Source organism: Anthonomus grandis, chromosome 10 (genome assembly GCF_022605725.1).
Source record: "Anthonomus grandis grandis chromosome 10, icAntGran1.3, whole genome shotgun sequence".
NCBI classification, from domain to species: Eukaryota; Metazoa; Arthropoda; class Insecta; order Coleoptera; family Curculionidae; genus Anthonomus; species Anthonomus grandis.
The window spans coordinates 21,448,781-21,468,144 of record NC_065555.1 but is presented as its reverse complement, the minus strand read 5'-3'; the positions used below and the strand labels follow the sequence as shown (position 1 = coordinate 21,468,144).

General features: G+C 33.6%; 1 protein-coding gene across 1 annotated transcript in view; it reads left to right on the top strand.

The window, feature by feature from the left end:
- The window catches only part of LOC126741168 (E3 SUMO-protein ligase RanBP2-like), a 143,692-nt gene that overhangs the window by 48,132 nt on the left and 76,196 nt on the right, over positions 1 to 19,364 (top strand). The window contains exons 20-26 of the mRNA XM_050447516.1: positions 3,148 to 3,333; positions 7,352 to 7,561; positions 15,457 to 15,621; positions 15,672 to 15,764; positions 15,819 to 16,026; positions 16,082 to 16,197; positions 16,250 to 16,447. Of these exons, the coding sequence (XP_050303473.1) occupies positions 3,148 to 3,333; positions 7,352 to 7,561; positions 15,457 to 15,621; positions 15,672 to 15,764; positions 15,819 to 16,026; positions 16,082 to 16,197; positions 16,250 to 16,447 (1,176 nt within the window). The remainder of the gene's footprint in view (positions 1 to 3,147; positions 3,334 to 7,351; positions 7,562 to 15,456; positions 15,622 to 15,671; positions 15,765 to 15,818; positions 16,027 to 16,081; positions 16,198 to 16,249; positions 16,448 to 19,364) is intronic.

Sequence of the window (19,364 nt, the reverse complement as noted above, 5' to 3'; positions counted from 1 at the left end):
CTTGCCGGTCTTCTCACTTGCGACTGTGTGCTATGGTACTTTTGGCTCCTATACTACTTTTCTCTATAGCATCTGGGTGCTGAGGTTGGATTAAAGGATTTTTAACTTCTTTCAGGATAGGAAAGAGTAATTAGGCTTCGGGGAAAGGTTGCCAGTTATCTTTGGGCGGAGCCAGAGCCCAAGCACCACTCCTCGCAGAGAAAACAAAGCCTTAGTGAGTTGGGCAAAGGACTGAACGATCTCAGTCCTTTGGTTTCAACCTTTTCAGTTTTTTTAATTATGTGTTCTTGAATTGTATGAAGTGCAATCAGAGTGCAGATCAACATTCCTTACGAAGAAGGGTGCATTAGTGAACATCCTCAAACACTTATTCTTGGGTAACACCTGAAGCTTTTTCATGTTCGTCTTCGTGGTATTCCAGAAAATGTTTGAGGCGTAAAGCAGTTTAGGACGTAGATCCTGTTTATAGACCATTAGTTTATTAGTCAAAGAGAGCTTACTGCTCCTGCAGAGAAAGGAGTAAAGCGCATGAATGGTTCCGTTGCATGAATTAATTTGCTTTATAATGTGCGTTTTAAAGTTATTTTTTTGTCGAAATATACTCCTAGGGACTTTATCTGATCTTTCCAGGGGACCAGCGTGCCAGAAATTGCCAAATTTGGGATGTTGCGGTCATGCTTTTTTGTTATTAGAATGGCCTCTGTTTTCTTACTATTTATTTTGATTTTCCAGTTGTTTGCACACTATAGTTTTATCTAGATGACTCTGCATGTACGCTGATATCTGGACTAAATTTTTACAGCTCGCGAGTGTCATCCGCGAATAATGCGACTTGTGAATGGTGTGTTTGTGTGTGTTGCTTTTTGGAATGTCGCTTGGTATATGTTGAATAAAATTGGTGCGAGCGGGGAGCCTTGGGGAACTCCCGCTCTCATCCTGTTATAGGAGGTGGAGGAGTTTATTTTAACGGTATATTTCCTGTCCTTCAGGAAATTTTTAATAAATTTAGTGAAACTTGCGGACACCCCAAATTTCTGCAACTTATAGATCAAACCGTTATGCCACACTTTATTGAAGGCCTTTTCGATGTCGAGCGTGATCATGGCGGTAGATCCCTTGGCATTAAATCCACCAGACTCTGTTGTATCCGTGCTTCCGGGATTATTTTGAGTTCATCTAGCTCCTCCCATAATCTGCTTAGTACCGTCTTTTCAAAGGTCTGTAACTTTCAGACCTTTTTTATTATAAATGGTTTTTATGTCCAAAAGTGTATTCTCAGGTAGTGTTTTCAGCACTTTGTTGTTTATTTCATCATGGCCTGGTGCTTTCTTATTCATTTGTTCTTTAATTACGTCTCTTATTTCTTGTAGGCTTATACTTTTGTAGTTTGGTAATGCGTTTAGTGGTAGGTTTTCGATTTGTACGTTTGATAGCTCTATTTCTTCACGTAATTCGGAATTATGTGGCATATCGTTTAGGTCAAATTGTTCTGTTAATGATCTTTTAAAAGTTTCTGCCTTATCCCAGTCCGAGTATAACATAAGACCATCTTGGTTTTCTATGGGCGGGAACTCTGTTTTTGTTCTCCCTCTCAGTATTTTTGAAACCTTCCAGAATTTTGATTTGTCTTCATCGCCATCGTTAAGTTCTTCTAAAAAATTGCCCCATCTTTCATTTCTGAAGTCGAAGACTTCGTTTTTTATTCTTTTCGTAAGATTATTCGCAATTCTTTTTGCCCCTGGGTCTTGCAGTCTAGCCTGTTTATTTAGTCTGTTTCTCGTTCTTATTAACCTTTGGGAATACTATGGAGTGGATGTTTGGGATTGGGATTTTAGTGGTTGCTAAATTAAACGATTCTTTAATTGCATCTGTTAATTGTTTTATTGAGGAATCTATTTCCTTAATAGAGCTTGGAGTTGGGACTGGATGATTTTCTGCAAGTATATTTTTAAACATTTCCCAGTTGGTGATAAGTTTTTCAGGATAGGGATCTTGCATAGAGGTTTGAGCTACAGTGATTGGGGTATGATCAGAGGAACTAAGGGAGTCCATATTTTCAACCACAATGTTATGGCTTAAGTTTTTTGTGACAGCTATATCTAGAATATCAGGAGTGGTATGGTGATAGCGTGTAGGGTCTTTTGGTACTACTACCTGTATGGTATTTTCACCTATGTATCTTTCCAGTGTGCGCCCGGCTAGGCATCCCCAGCTTCTATTTTTTGCATTCCAATCCCCCACCGCTATGGTGGGGGTGTCTTCTCTAAAAAAAGTGTCTAATGTTTCTGTTGTTAAGTATTGAGATGGTGGCTTGTATACTGAGATGAGAACCTCTTTGTTTCCTAAGAATACTTTAATTGCTGTGTTTTATATTGCCGGGTCTGTATTACGTTGCGGTACTTCTTGGTGGGTAATGTTTCTTTTGATTAGTATTGCCGGCACCAGCTTGGCATAATTAGCAGATATGTAACTGAATCTAGCAAATAAACGAGTTTTAATCCATATTTTCTATACAAAATCACAATTAGGGTTGAGTAACGTTTTTGTACAATTGGGTAAGTCATATAATGATCAAGTGATATCGAAATTTGAGGTTTTTTTTCTTCTATTTTTTAAGATGCGAAAAGTAACCAACCACGAGAGCGGGCTAGACGCCGGGGAACCGGCAACTAGGCACAATTACGTTCCCTTAAAAGCTTAATAAATAAATTTACCACCAGAAGTTAATATCTGAATTGATGTCTTATACTTACAAAGCTTCTGACAAATTAATATTGAATATTATGTACGTTATTTAAAGTTCCCAATGTATTTTTTCATTACTGTATTCTTAATTTCGAAAATAAACAAATATCTTAAATTGGAAATATGTTGGATATAGTATTAAAATGACTAATTTGCTTGTAGCATGTAGCATTCTTTTTACATTTTAAGATATGTATTTTAACAATATAATAGAACACATAGATTTAGGAAATATTTAATACATTACTGCCATATTAGAAAAACGGGCGTTTACGAAACCACGTGCAAACGAATTTTTTATATTTCAGCCAGAAGCTTGTTAAAATATAAAACCCAGTATGGCTAAGATATAGTTTAAGGTGGGGTGCTGAAGCTAATAAGTTTTTATCTCTTTTTTTACAGCTCCCCTCTCCTCTCATCAAAGCCTTTTACAAATGAAAGAACCTCAGAAAGTTGCAACAATAACAACATCAAAAGCACCACCCATTAATGTGGTTATTACTTCTTCCGATCCTTTGCCCACATTGTCTAAAACTACAAATGCACAGCCGATTTTAAGTGTTACGATTCCTCCACAGCATATTAAAGGTAAGTCATAGAGCATGTAATTAAACATTTTAATTGATATACATAACGAATCATTTTAAAAAGTAGCCTGATCCATGTCCTTCAGCAAATTTAATAAGTGCGCTCTGTGAATGATGAAGCTACAACAAAATTATAAAATACTAGTCTAAACCGGCGTCTTCGCTCGCGTGAAAGAATTTAATTATCGACTTTGTGTAAGTAGTACCGAATGAGGCTTTAATGTTGCAATTCAGGGTGCTTTTAAATGCTGACCATGTTATCATATTTACAAAACTATCAAGAGACCCGAAAAGCGAAATCGCACTTTGAATATTGATCGATCATTGCGATCTTAAATTATTCTATTTTTTGTATTCGAATAGTCAGTTGAATTCTTTAAAGTATTCGAAAGCACGTTATTCGAATCTGAAAATCACTAAATTTTGCTCGTAAATCCGCCCCTGCACAATACATCGTTATACAGGGTGCCTCAGAATAGGTGCGCAGTCTCCCGATTTGGATAGCTCGCAAGAAAAAAAAAGTTTTAATTAAAAAAAATTTCTTGCAGGTGCTTCTTACAGAGTTATAAGTTAGTGTAAATAACTTTTAAAATAATTTGTTTCATGAAGTCTTAGTGTAATGAATAATAGAAAACTTCCCTCATAATGGGCCTTAGAAATATAACTGGTTAATTTTGTTTTCGAGGCTTACCATAAAAATAACTCTTGATAAGACATACAGGTTGCTGTCAATAATAATGAAGCATGCGAATTATTCTCAAACGGTTTTAGCCATGTGTTTGAGCCGTTACTTCTTTACTTATAAACCTAATTCTTTCTCAAAAGTCTTTTACTATAAATCAAATTGATCCAAAATAGTATAAGGAAAGCTTTGAGCTCTGTTAAAATTAAAAAAAGGCCCCGGACCGGATGGTTTTCCTTCTTAACCAATGTATTTCCACTAGTAAATACCGTAAGCTGTCGAAGATGGCTGAGGTGGTTGGTTTCCTTATATCGATATGGTGATTCATTAAGAATGGGCAATATCTGGGGAGATACTACACACCAAAATATGCCGATTGTGAAATATGCCGACATGTCTTATACAAATGTTGCAGGTTTACGAGATACAGGGTATTTAAAGTTGAAATTTCTTAAGAATTTTGTGATTTTAAGCAGTATTGTCAATCAGTTATGGCTAAAACGACTAAAAAATCTAAAAGGCAGTTCAATTTCGAATAAAAAAGGTACTCTTTCTCTTTCATTTCTTTCTATTTCATGTAAATCTATCAGTTTTTAAGTTATTTGCATTTTAAACATTCATTGTAAAAAATCCTAAGCCACCGTTATTACATTGGCTTAATAGAAATTTATTCTTTTAAATTACTACTATGCTGGGTAACAACAGTAAAGACAACAAATAACAATCAGTAAAAATATTAAAAGAAAACTCCAAAGTAAATGCTCAAAGTGCTCGCCTTTCACTTTAATACACTTTGTAAGGCGTCTCCTTAAAGATCTTTGAGTATTAAATAACATTTGTCGATTATTTTTGATAATATTAGCAGCTTCTTGAATTTTCTGTCGTAATTTTTTGATAGAATTAATTGTATCTTTGTAAACCATGTCCTTCATGTGTCAAGTTCAGTGCCACGCCCAATCCACCGGTGAGGAAGATGTTCATTCAGGTATCACCGTACTGGCAGAGAAAAATCTGGCGGCGTCCCGTCTTGCATAAACCACATGTTCCGCCTTATGGCTAGTGGTACATCTTCTAGTAGTGGGTTTAACTGTCGTTCAAGGAAGTTTGAATAGAGGGGCCCATTCAGATTAGGAGGAAGTTCAAAAGGACCAATAAAAAAACCAAATATCACACCACGCTAAAATATTTACCTTGAATTTTTTATTTTGATTTGACGTTGATATATAATCTAAATAATTTATAATTCTAAATACCCTCTGGCTGCACCAAGTCCACTATAATTTGACTAAGCAAAAACGCAAATCATATCACGCATTTCACAGTTGGAATATTCATTATGACGTGGCACTTTATTTTATTTTAGAATTTTTACTACAAATAATACACTCTTACTTAGTGACAGTAAAATTCTGATATAATTTCTTTACACGAAAAACTGAAGTGCCGACACAAGCCTACTTGAAAAAATGTAGTAACGGTGGCTTAGAATTCTTTTTTTTTAACTAATAGTTACATGAAATAAACAAGAGTACCTTTTTTATTTAATTATTAAAATTGAACTGCCTTTTAGATTTTCTAGTCGTTTTAGCCATAACTGATTAGGCAAAAAAGATATGTTGTAATTTACTTAAGCAACAGGGTGTAACTAACACCCTGTATAAATAATGCTAAATTCACCATAAAATTCGTAACTTTCATGTCAAAACACATAAAGTCGCCAGTTTTCAAGACGATACTTATCTTGGAGCATCTTTTTTTCGAAGGGTTTCATTGATGTAAATCAGCATTCACCGCAAGTTCACCGTCCAACATTTTTTGTAAAACTTGAAAATTTCGGTTTGCACTGTGCATTGCTTAGAGTCTTTACGAGTAACTTAAGTGAAAGAGCTCAATATGTTGTTCTAAATGTGGGTAGATTCAGATATACAGAAGGAGGGATGCGACAGGGGATGCACCCCTAGTCTTTTTGATCTTTTTTGGGTCATTTACTGTTTTTTTAATATATATATATATATATATATATATTAAAAAAACAGTAAACAGTATATATATATATATATATATATATATATATATATATATATATATATTATATAATATATTCTATTATATATATATATATAATAGAATATAATACCTACTGTATTTTGCTGTATGACTTAGGACAGTGTTTTCCAAATAGTACCTACAGCTTACAGTTAGACGACCTTGAAATTTCAAAAGAAATAAACTGCCGACTTTACTCTCTTACAGCAGGAGCTGTACAAATTTCATGATCTGCTGTTCCTTAATAAATAGTCTATTTTTTTACCCAGAAAATTGTATTTTGTTTTATAGAAAATGTTTACAGTGGCAACTGAAATGTGATTTTTATTTGAATAACTTTAAAGTGGTATTTTTTGACTGTGTGAAGGATCTTGGTGTAGAGTTGGACTCTGGGATTGTGTTGAAGAATACCTTAGATTATAGATTTAATAGGCAACAGTACTTTATAACTTATGATGATAGCCTGTAATTATACCGGGTGGCACACTACAAGTCTACTTTACAGTCTCTCACTTTCGGAACTACAGGGTGTTAAAAAATTTTTTAAAAAGTTTGAAATAGTTGTTTTAAGTACAAATTCCTAAGAAAAATTTAACCGCAGCAAGTCTTCTTACACTAATTTTCTTCAACGGTCGCTAAAATAATTTCCTCGTCATCAAAGTTAATAATGGGGTATTTTGCTGTCTCATGGTTCGCGTAGGATGGACGTCTTTCGTTAGGAAAATTTTTGCTTACCCGTGTTGAGCTAGTCTAATATTACACTGCGATTCGCCATATAAACTAAATGCGCATCAGCATATTCTGACGAAAAATTGGTCAAAATTATAATTTTTTTCTGGTTAGAAATAAATGCATCAGTTTTGAAGCGTTTATTACAGTTAAACTAAGTTCTAGAAATTAGATCAATCGCGATAAAGGTGCAGAAGAAAATATTTTAAATTCTGTAAAGGCCGATAATGTTAATAATGAAATATTAGGTTTTACGGCTTATTTGTTTTCTTGATAACCTTTATTCGTGCTCGGGAATGATATCAAATTAGGTGTAGAGAAGACGCGATAAAATAATACGTAAACAGCAACAATTTGTATATTAGTTAAAAAAATTGTAAAATTATTGGGTACCCATAGTTTTAAACTCAAAAGTAATTTTTATTCGAAATTCCCATCATATTTCAAGAAACTAAAACACAAATAGATAAGGCAAATTATCAACAGTTTTACGTACAATGCGTACAATACGTACATCATAATCCTTGAATTTCTGAACAAATCTTATAAGTTGGACTTTTAGGGAGCACTCCAAAAGTTTCCATACCAGCAGTGCCGCAACCTCACAACTACCAAATACCGTTGCCAGCACAACCTGCAATCAGCACAATGCCGTCAGTTCTTAATCAGCCGCCACCGTTGGTGTCCACTGAAAGTTTATTGACCAACGTTCCTAGCCCCGCGTTTTCTGCGATTGCTAAAACCACTAGTCCCACAAAGAATGTATCACTGGGTAAGTTTGAAAATACAAATTAGAGTAGTATAAATCAAATGAAAACATAATTAAGTTAATAATATAATAATTTATTTATTGTAATATATGAAAAAGCTAATTGTATTTATAATTATACTTATTAAAGTTATAGCGATATTAATCATTTTGCCGAATGTAGGCAAGGGGGCTTTAAAGTTTTTGAGAGCAAAACAAATAAATCATTGTTAGATTAATAAAATGACAGTAGCCACAAAAATTTAATAAAATAAATAAATGCTGACAATTAAATTTAGCAAAGTTTGTGATTTTTATAAAATCTAAATTAGTAAAACGCCTTTTATGCATATTGGAAAATGTGATATGTTAGAATGTTACCTTGTATGTCGAAAAAATAGTGACAGAGCGTTAGAAGGGTACCGCCAGAGATTTCAGACTCGTAACTTGCCAAACCGAAAATACTTCCTAATTCTCTACAGAAAATTTAGAAGTAAGAAAACGCGTGTGTAAAGAAACATGACTTAAAATGAAAAAAAGAAACGTGAGTGAAAATAGTGCAAAATTATGCGCTTTCCTGTCAAGGTCGTCACGACGTTATCGCGTTTTGCTGCAGTATGATGTTAAATATGTAATTTGGATAAATATGTAGTATTTAAAACAAACCGTTTTTGGTCGAGAAATTTCTTTGCAGGATAACTTTGGGATGCGTAATTAATTACGCATTATTTACGCTTTTGGTTGTTTAATTCGGTCATGACTTGTGACATATTGACATTTGTCATCGATGATCGCACTTCCTTATTGGTGCTGGCAAATCTTAGTAAAACTTTAGTTCTAGGGTTACCTGTTAGTTGGCGATCTGGTCATCGTTCTTTTTCCATAAAATCTTCAGCCGGAAAAGTTGGCAAAGTAGCCTTTGGGAGTGTTTTTTTTTTGTAGATATCCAGATTGGGAAACTGACCAGAGGGGTTTAAAACGGTGATTGATTGTGGTTAGAGGCTTGTTGGTTTTCTTGTGAGGCTAATCACAACCGGCTGGGATTTTCCTGGAATAATTGTCATTTTTGCTAGAGGATTTTTTGGAAAGAGCATCTGGCACGTGCGGGGTTTAAACAAGTTTCTCCATACTAAAACCTTAATAATTAATCTTGCGTTAATTCACTCTTTGATTGAAGTTGTATGGAAAGGATTCTTTAACCAAATTTTTAAAAATACTAAAGGCTCGTATCTTTTTCGACTTAGTCAGTAAGAATTTACCAGTTTTAGATTCCAGTATTTGGCTACCATTTTAGTCTCCAGTTTTTATTACCGATTTTGATTCGCGGCTAGCTAGCAGCTTCAAACTAAGAGTGTGCTGAGGGGCCGCTGAACAAGGGGTGAAATTTATAGATTTTTTTTGTAAATTTTTTAAATTTAATTTTGGTTCATGGTCCACCATGGTCTGATATTTTATTTTGTTTATAATCTGGATTAACTGAAATCATTACTGTTGTTTTTTTCTAATAAATAGTATTTAGGATAAGTGGAATGATCTTGAAGGGTAATCAGGTCACAATAATCTTAATACATATCTGCACTATAAATGCATATTATATGTAATTATAATAAACAAAATTCTCCGTTCGTATTGGTCGTGTCAAAAATTATAGGTTTTCATCAATTCATTTCAAGATTCAAAGGACTCTTATTAAAAAATATCCAAAAAGACAAGGTATTGTACATGTACACTGTATCCCACTTTTGTTTTGGTAATTGTAGGGTTCTTCACGGTTCGGATTTCAGTTCACGGTTTTTTTCACGAACCTGTGCCAATTTTTTGTAAAACTAATAATACTGTAGACAGAAATTAAGCTAACTCATTTTGCCTCTAAGATACAGGGTGAAAACGACAAATTTAACATTTTAGGACGCTTGCACCCGAATAAATCACGAATAATAAGATCGGAAAAAAGATGACAACTGGTTCGGATAGATATTTGTTAGTCTAATTCAATCTAATTTAAAATGAATTAGAGATGTCGTTTAAGAATTGTTGACCCTCTAACTTAAATGCCAGATCAAAAATCTCAAAATAATGTCAGTTTGTAATGTAAACTATAGTCGGAAAATGCTTCGTTACAAGGATACAGGTTGTCAAAGTTTTAATTTAAATATTTAAATTTGATTATATTTTTACAACTCCTTTAGATATTTAAATGAAATTTGGCACGTTTCATTAGATAATAATGATACATCTTTTTACGCAAAAATTTATTATTTTACTTCCACCAGTGGCGTGCATACGAAAACATCTCCTCACATTATTAAATAAAATTGTATATCACTTATTTTATTTTGAATAAAAATTATTTCTAGATTCCTCGCTTAGTTTACGACAAAAAATTACTATAATTTTCTTTTTCATTTAATACGTAATGTGCTAAAACAAAATTAATTCATTAGGCAATTGGACCTACATTTTTTTAAAGTTTGGAGTAGGCCATGAAACAGAAAAAATTACTAATCAGTCGGTGTTATTGCATTTTATTATGATAGTTTTTTGATAGTTAGGTTATTTATTTTTAAAATAATTATTATTAACATTGCGATTAAAGTTGTTTGTATAAGTATTAATCTAAACAATGTTGGTTTCTAACAACGAATATACATATATTCATTTTTGCTACGGATTTTGTGATGGCAATGGGGAAGCAGCAGTTCCTGAATATCGTAGACGCTACCCTAATAGAAGAATTCCAGATGCTCGTGTTTTTTTTATAGCTCATTAGAATTTCGGAACTTTGACCTGCGTGGTAATAATGAACAAAATAAAAATCGTCGAAATAATAATAATATAAATAACCGTATACTTCTTTGATAATAATTCAAGGCCTAGCTCTCGAAAAGCAGCTTAGCATTTTCAGATATTTAAGTCTGAAATACTATGAACACTGCATGATGACTAAAGATATGCATGTCATTTACAGCTGGTTCAGGATTTGCTTTCTGGTGATGTGGAAAAAAATATTTTGCCAGTGGCTTTTAAGTTATGTGGAGGAAGTTCGAAATTTATTAAATAAGATTCTTTGGATGGGTCAGTCCTCTTTTACGAGACGTGGAGTAAAAAAATTTCCACAATTCCATCTTTGGTCATATCAAAATCCCCAAGAGAAAATCGACCAAGATCACTTCAAAATTAATTTTCGGTAAACGTGCGGTTAAGCGTTATTAATGGTAATGTTTGTAGCCCACATTTCCTGCCCCCACGATTGAATCAGTTCCAAATTTTGTGGAGTTTCTTAATAACGATCTGCAGGATTACCTAGATAATTTACCCATTAATTGAGAGTAGGATTCAATTGGATGGAGCTCCTCCGCATTTTGGATTAGAGAATGGCTAACTACAAATTATCCACAACGATAGATTGATCGGCCTGGGAGAAATGACTTAAATAATGAATTTATTAATGGTATTGAACCAGTGGCGTGGTCATCCAGATCACCGCATCTTAATCCTCTAGACTGTTACGTGTGGGGTGCTATTAATAATTAATTTTACGTAAATCCAGTATTTACAAGCTTTGCAAGATTCGCCAAGCTTGCAATGAGATGCGGCGAAATCCCAGCAATTTTTGTAATTTTGTTAACATTGTGATAACGGGATGTTTAATTATATTTTATTAAAACAACTTGTTTCTCTCATGTCTAAAATAAGTCTTTATTTTAATTTAATAATTTTGTACACAGAATCCAAAATTGCTTAGCTAAACTATTACACATAAAACAGTTATTAATAAGCATATTTTTATATTATTTGACATACTTCTGCAAATTAACTGGCATTAACCCTAACTAAGCTATTGACTAATATATGTAATTATAGTAACTTAAAATATTGCGTATGTAGATACCTACTATATGCTAAATAACTTAAATAACCTACTATATGATAAATTTAATTCTAAATAATATTATACAGTAGGATCGCGATATAGTGAACTAATTAACGCACATCCAGTTCATTATATCGATTTGTTCACTCTATTAAATTTTTTTTTAATGTACGTATTAAAGCAACGTTTGTCTTTGGAAAACTAACTTTATTAATGCGAAACAGAAAAAATATTACCTATTATGTAATTAAAATAAAATAAGAAAACGGCAATCTAATCTATTTTTTCAAAAAATGAAGTAATTTTTGTTTGCTTTTTTGTTTTTAGTCCTGTTTGCACCATCGTATTCCTTAAGTTTTGTAAAACGAGTATACTAGAATATTCCACTTTATCTTCATTTTCTTCGGCCCATTGAAGGATGTTGTTAATCGACTTTATTGCCGAATTTGTTGTCACTCGTTCCTTATTTACTACCATTTCTTCTTGTACTCCATCATCTTGATCGTTTCCATCACTTTCACTTTGGTCATTAGTTTCTTTAGTGTCAGGTAAGTTATCTTTATTCCAATCGTCTACATCAATAGGTTGAATATGAACTTTTGGATTAAAAGTCTGCAATAAAGTAATGATTTCTGATCTCACTGTGTCAATGTCTTCATTTCTTATTCGGCTCCGTAAAACACTTAAGGGGATGTTATCTTCCTCATCGTCAACTTCGTCGGCTAATGGTGAAAGTAAATTATGCCAGCATTTTTCTATAACTTCAGGCCTTAAATTTCTCCACGCCAAAGCCAAATTTAGAATGGCGTCCTTTAACGAAATATGTTTTAGAGCTTCTCCGATATCCTGGTTAGTTCCAATAATTTGTGATAACAAATTTTTTCGATAAAATAGTTTTGTCAGACGAATAGCGTTTTGGTCCATTGGCTGGATTAGCGGAGTAACGTTAGGTGGCATATAAACAGTCAAAATGGAAAAATCATCACTTCTTAGATGTTCTGCAGGTGGATGGCTTGCTGCGTTGTCCAACAAAAGCATGGCTTTAACTGGAAGGTTTTGGCTCTGTAGGAATTCCGTAACCTAAGACAAGAACAAATGCTAGAATAATGTGCAGTTTAAATTCTTAAAAGGAATAAAAAGAGGGCGTAAATTTGTAAAAATCGTAGTCCAAAAGGACTGAAACCATTTTTTCTAATTCTCGAGATACAAAGATGGTAAAATTTAAAACGTCTTCCTATGACAAAACTTATCTCAGGAATAAACATTCGGTGAAACCATTCTTTGAAAATTGCTGCCGTCATCCAAGCAGTTTTGGAGTTTCTATAATGGACGGGACAGTTAAAATGTCGAAACGAACGTGGCTTTTTTGCTTTCCCAATAATTAATGGTTTAACTTTGTGAGTACCTGCCGCGTTTGTGCATGCTAGAAAAGTCACTCTTTGTTTCTCGGTTTTCCTACCTGGAGCAGTTTTTTCTTCGCGAGCTACATATGTCTTTCCGGGCAGAAGTTTCCAATACAAACCAGTTTCATCGGCATTGTAAATCTGTTCTTTTGTTAGCTGAAGCTCGTTTATTTTTAGGCGTAAAGTTCTTTTAAAAGGATCAACAAGCTCGGGTTCTGACGAAGCGTATTCCAAAACGTTTTTTAAACTTTTGCATCCAACCACTGCTCGCATTAAAAGAAGGAGATTCCTTGTATTGACTGTGAAGTAACTTGGCCTTCTCTTGGATCATTAAACCAGTTACCGGAAAATTTCTCTCCCTTGTTTTTAAGAACCACTTATATAAAGCTTTTTCCATTCTAGGACACTCTGAGTGTCTCAAAGTTTTCGCTTTTCCAGGTCCTGTGAAAGTACTGTTGACTCGTTTCAAAATCTTTATCCTTCTGTGACGAATCGCGGATATAGTGGATTTAGCAACACTATATTGTCTAGACAAAACGGTTACTCCGACACCTTTCTTTAATTCTTCTAATATTTTGGCTTTATCGCTTAGGGTTAAATGCTTTCTAATTTTTGCCATAATTATTCTGGCGGCGTGACGCGACCTACTGCACACAAATACTAAAGAAAACTAATTGCCCAAAAAGAAACAAACCGTTTAATATCTTTTTCTTGTCTTAACTTGTTTGTTTACCTAATAAAACTATTGGGTTTACTATTTTGAGAATCAATTTGTTCACTTGACAGAATACATTAAGGAAAAAGTTCACTATTTAAAATAGTTCACTAGACAGTGTGTTCAGTATAACGCGAGTCTACTGTATAACTTAAAGCCTCTATTATTATACTACAACATAACAAGGATTTTAGAAATGCTTTTTAATGGTAGAACAGCCAGTAGCGATTCATGTCATGCGTGAAATTAGAGTGTCGACTTTTACTTTGTACGCCTCATTTTTAAACCAGCCCCACAAACAATAGTTCAGTGATGTGAGGTCTGGGGATCTTGGGGGTCAACTAATAGGACCACCGCGCCCAATCCATAATCCTGGAAACTCTCCGTCCCAATATTGCTTGACCTGATGAGCCAAATGTGCGGGAGCTTCATCGTGCTAATAATAAATTTGCAGTCTGATGTTTAGAGGAACTCTCTCTAATATTTTCGCTTTTAACTCATTTCGCAAAAAAATAAGTACTTCTTTTTTCTGAGATGATATTTCTAAAATAACTATTGACTATACCACATCACACGTTTACCGAAAACTTATGGTGAAAGTTTCGATTGTTGCATGAGGATTTTCGTCTGACCATACAAGAGAGTTGTGAGTATTATTGACGCCATCGCAGGTGAATGTCGCTTCATCGGTAAAACGTATGAAGATATAATAAAACAGGAGAATTATTATTTATCCAACCACAAAATTGCATACGCCTCAACATAATCTTTCCTGTAGAGGATATGAATATAGCGCTTGCTCGTGGAACGTGTTGATTACCTTTTCTGTGGAATGACCAATTAAGCAATTTTTCGTGAGCTGGTTGTTGCTTCATTTATCAAATTGAGAATATTTTCTACCTCTTCTAAATCTTGTCGAGTGGCTTATTTAGATGTCATGTTAGTACTAGGCGGAGTTCAGATCTCACAAAGATTGTTAAGAACTCTGATAAAAGCCTTTTTGTCCGGATTTCTCCGGTGTAAAAATCGTTGACGTATCTTGAAGAATTGGTGAAGCATTCCCAACTCAAAATCCGTAAACAATAACCATATTTGCATATTCTAAATCTAAATAGATGTGCCACATTTTATACAACTTTAATGGTACAAACTCGAAAATAAACGCGAGAACAATCGGTAGCTAACAAATTAGAAATGCTGTTGTTATAAAAAGTGGTAAAATATTTAAAACATTTTCATTATGCTATGATTCAAAAACAATTGAGAGTTGAATAAGAGTACTCACCTGGAGTTTGGTGCGTTCCTCCCAAATTAATCTGTATTAAATAAATGTGAATGTCTGTCCGTCGTGTCCTAACTGCCTAAATTGCGCTACGAAATAATACGAAGATGACCACACTGATTTTGCAATAATATTACGCGAATGTTAAACAATACAGTCATGATCATTCTCGCGGAGCGCCTTTTGCTATGCGGCGTCATTGGGTACTACTTTCACAAAGTCGATAATTCATTCTACTTGCACGCGAGCGAAGCCGCCGGTTTAGTCTTAATTATAAATAAAAATAGTTTAGAAGGAAAGTAAAGCATTTTATTAAATAAAAACTGTTTATACTGTTTTTGTAATAAGGAAGATTTATGAGATATACAAAGCTTAAATCCTCAAATTTAAAGGAATTTTTTGTCATTTGATTTTTTAGAATATGGCTCATTTCCAATAAAAGCCTCTTTCTGAAGTTGACATCGTGATCTAAAATTTAAATATTCTGATATTTTTTTAAATATTTTTTTCAAATGAATTATTACATAATTAAACTTATTATATTAATTGACTTTAGGTGTTACACAATGTGTTTTACAAATTACACGTGTAATTTGCACATTCGTTTTTTCTTTAAAAATAAATTTTTGTTTAAAAAAATTGTAGGTATACATATTGAAAAAGCTTTGGATAAAACCTTTCCGACCCCAGACAAAACGAATCTCAGCATTAATAAAAGCAACATTTCATCAAGCTCGATTGATGAATATGATCCTAATCCTGATTTTCAACCAATTGTACCGCTACCTGATGAGGTTCCAGTTACTACAGGTTAGTTATATTTTTAGTACTAAAATAAATAAATATTTTAATTTTTTTAGGAGAAGAAAATGAAACAGAACTATTCTGTCAAAGAGCCAAATTGTTTAGGCTCGCATTGGTCGCCAATAACGCAAAAGAATGGAAAGAGCGAGGTAGGATTGTATCTTAAGTGACCTTATGACACCACTAAATGACCTTTTTATTAGGTGTTGGTAATATAAAAATTCTTTTTAATCCGGAGACTGGGAAAGTAAGATTACTCATGAGAAGAGAACAGGTACATAAGATTTGTGCGAACCACTTCCTCACAAAAGATATTGCTTTAACACCGATGGCTAACAATGACAGAGCTTATATTTGGGCAGCCCATGACTATGCTGATGGGGAGATTGTGTTAGAGAAGTTTTGCGCTAGGTAGATTTAGTTATTAGTTACCTTTGCAACTAATTTATCTTATATATTTTTTTAGATTTAAAACGGCAGATGAAGCCAAACAATTTGCAGAAGCATTTAATTTAGCAAAAACAAAAATATCTGATCCAGTTGCTAAAAAAGACGAGTCGTCAAATAAAGAAATTGTATTAGGTAAGTTTAAACCAACTAATCTTTATGACATGTATACATTTATTCTTTTAAGATACGACTCCTAAATCAACATCAAATGTTAGTACCGTGCAGTCGGCAACTAATAGTAACTTGGGAGGTTTTAAATTTACTGGAACACCCACGTTTAAGCCCAAAGAAGAACCTAAATCCGACCCTAAAGTTGACACAAGTAAGGAAACAGTGCAACCCAGTCCATTTGCCTCTTTTAGTTTTGGGGCAAAACCAGCAGGTACATAATAATTATATTTTTTTAGTTCATTATCCCTATTTACATTTTTTAACATTTAATTTGCAATAATATGCTCTCATTTTTATCTAGGTAATAATAACTATAAATACATAGAGAATAGAGGGTCTTTCGGAAACTGCATGGATAAAAAATCATCACTAGGAAGATATTCACAAGTTTGTCAACTGGCAATATTTAACCCTTTCAGTCAAGGTCAGAGATGTACACTACAGTGAACACCATGACCAAGCACTGATAAAGTGTATATAAAAAATACTCTATAACTTACTTTATATCAGTTTATTTAGTATGAAAACCGTGAAAACAGTTTTTTTCTCTACTAACGCAAAGAGATATATTACATTTAGAACATTTTATATATGTGCGGGACTTAGACTGAGCTTCTTTGCACCTCCCTATTTTGTCACAAAATATAGGAAAATGGCCGATATTATCAAAACGTACATCTAAGACAGGTCTAATTTGTTTATTGGTTTGAGTAGGTATCAACGGAGTGTTTTGAGGACTTGCCGCACCTGAAGAAGTCGTTGGTCTTCCTCGTTTCTTTGTAGGTATTTTTTCCACATAATATAAGAGATTCAGCCAAATCTTGACGAAAATGAATTAAATCAGTGACATTTTTTTTAGGTACACCAAGCTTTTCAGCATTTTTCTTGTACTCTAACCATGAATTTACAACAGCCATTTCTAAGGCACGTGAAACCGTCCATTTTCTTGATCTAATAAAGGACCTATAAAGGGAGATCAGAAAATCGCACTTATACACACCTCCCATTCCATTATTGTAAAGTGACACTACTTTTGGTCTTCGAACTTCTATATATTTTTTGTTTTTCTTGTCCCATCTTTGACATTGTCATATGAAGAAACTCCAACAAAATTGGAACCAAGAGTAACCACACTACTGTCGACCCATTTGGTCAAGATGACACCGGAATTTTGACACATGAGATTTTTCATGAATCCTCTCTCTAATTTTTTTCTTATTTTCCTGGCGGTCCGTAAATGGTGGCTTGGAAAATCGATCTTTTCGAATCGTCCCGGCTGCATAAATTTGCTTTTTAGATAGCCACTCAAAAAGCCAATACGAGCTGAAGTAGTTGTCAAAAAAAAGTTTAGATTGTAATGGCATCCGTTCTGACAATTGCATAACAACAGCAGGTCCTTGGCCAAATAATTGGTATTCTGTTTTTAATTCTGTAGCGGCACCCTGATAAATGATAATATCATAAATTGTTCCAGACTCTCCACATAATAAAAACAACTTTATGCCCCACTTTGTTGGCTTATTTTTAATATATTGTTTTATATTTAGGGGGCCTTTCAATGGAACCATTTGTTCATCCACACTGTATACTTCTTCGGGATCCAACAAGTTGAACCTTTTTTTATGGAGTTATATAAAGGTCGTATTTTCCATAGACGATCTGCGGAAAATATGATTCACAGACATATTTTCAGATATTAGAGATATAGAAAATTTTGGCTCCCAGTACATGCGCACTCTTGGATAACTTAAATTTCCCATAATAAGCAAGATTCCAAAAAATGTCTTCAGCTCAGGAACGGTTGTGGCTGGAAAGTTAGCTACAGCATTTTGTACTGCGTAAAAATTTGTTTTCTCCATACAGGACTCTAGCAATTTGCCAAGTAAAATATTTGGAAAAAAAATCCAAAGGTGATGGCAAATTTCTTACCTCGAATTGAGAGGGTTGAAAAAAGTGAATTGAAGGTGACATTTCATACATTCCTTTTATCCACCTTATATCTTTTTTTTGTATAAGATTTTTGTGAATCAAAATACTGCTTGGCATATTCAGAGGCTGTCTGGCAAGAAGCAACTTCAGATTTTTCGGAGCTTACACTCGGGTCTGGGATGGCTTCATTGAATGAAGAATCTTCCAAGTCATTGAGACAAGGGCTAGTAGGACTCTCAAAAAGTTCATCTAAAATACAAGAATTTGTTTGCAATAACTCGAAAAATAAAACTTTTTTTATGTTAATATACCTCTTGAGGATACATTATCTATTTCTTCCCAACTGTCGTCATCCTCTAACCCCAATTCCTCTAACTCGGAATCATCCCCATTGATGAGTTCAAACAACTCGTTGTCCCCTAATGGTTTAGTCCAATATCTGTCAGTCATGACGTACACTATAATGTACATAATTTTAATTCATCATATCTACTTATCTAATAATCTTTTTGCAAAATACTATTATTTTGTGCTTACCTGATCTAATAATTATTATAATAAAAATATCTAACGTCTTTTTGTAAAAAAAATAGCGTAAAAAACTTTGTAAACATTAAAGAGGCACATGTCTAATGAGAATATGCCGGGCAACTTACTGTTCACACAAACATCAATATTATCAAACGTTCGTATTTGTACTTGACGCGACATCTAGAGAATTAAAGTGACATTACAACACTTTCGTGTACAACGTTACCATGACCTATTCGAAACCAGTTACACGGATTAAATCTTATGAAAGTAGGCGTACACTGTAGTGTACAGCATGACTTAAAGGGTTAAAATTGGGGGACACACAACTCAAATATCTTGTTAGTTCTGGAATATAAGTAGATATCATTTTCGTTTATTCAAATGGAACACCCTATTTATTATTACTATCTTCTTTTTGAAGATTGAAAGTATTGAATCGAAATATCTTTTATGTATTAAATATCCTATAACTAAATCAAATACGTTTTGAGATATTCCAAATGTAATATAAGAAACTACGTTTACAGGTCAAAAAATCATATTTTTTTTCATAGGTAGACGTATTCGTTTTAAATTTTGAGTTTGACTTCTTATAGTCATATATATACAGGGTGATTAAGATAGAAGCACAAAAATGAAAAATAGCTGTCATACTTTTAAAAGTA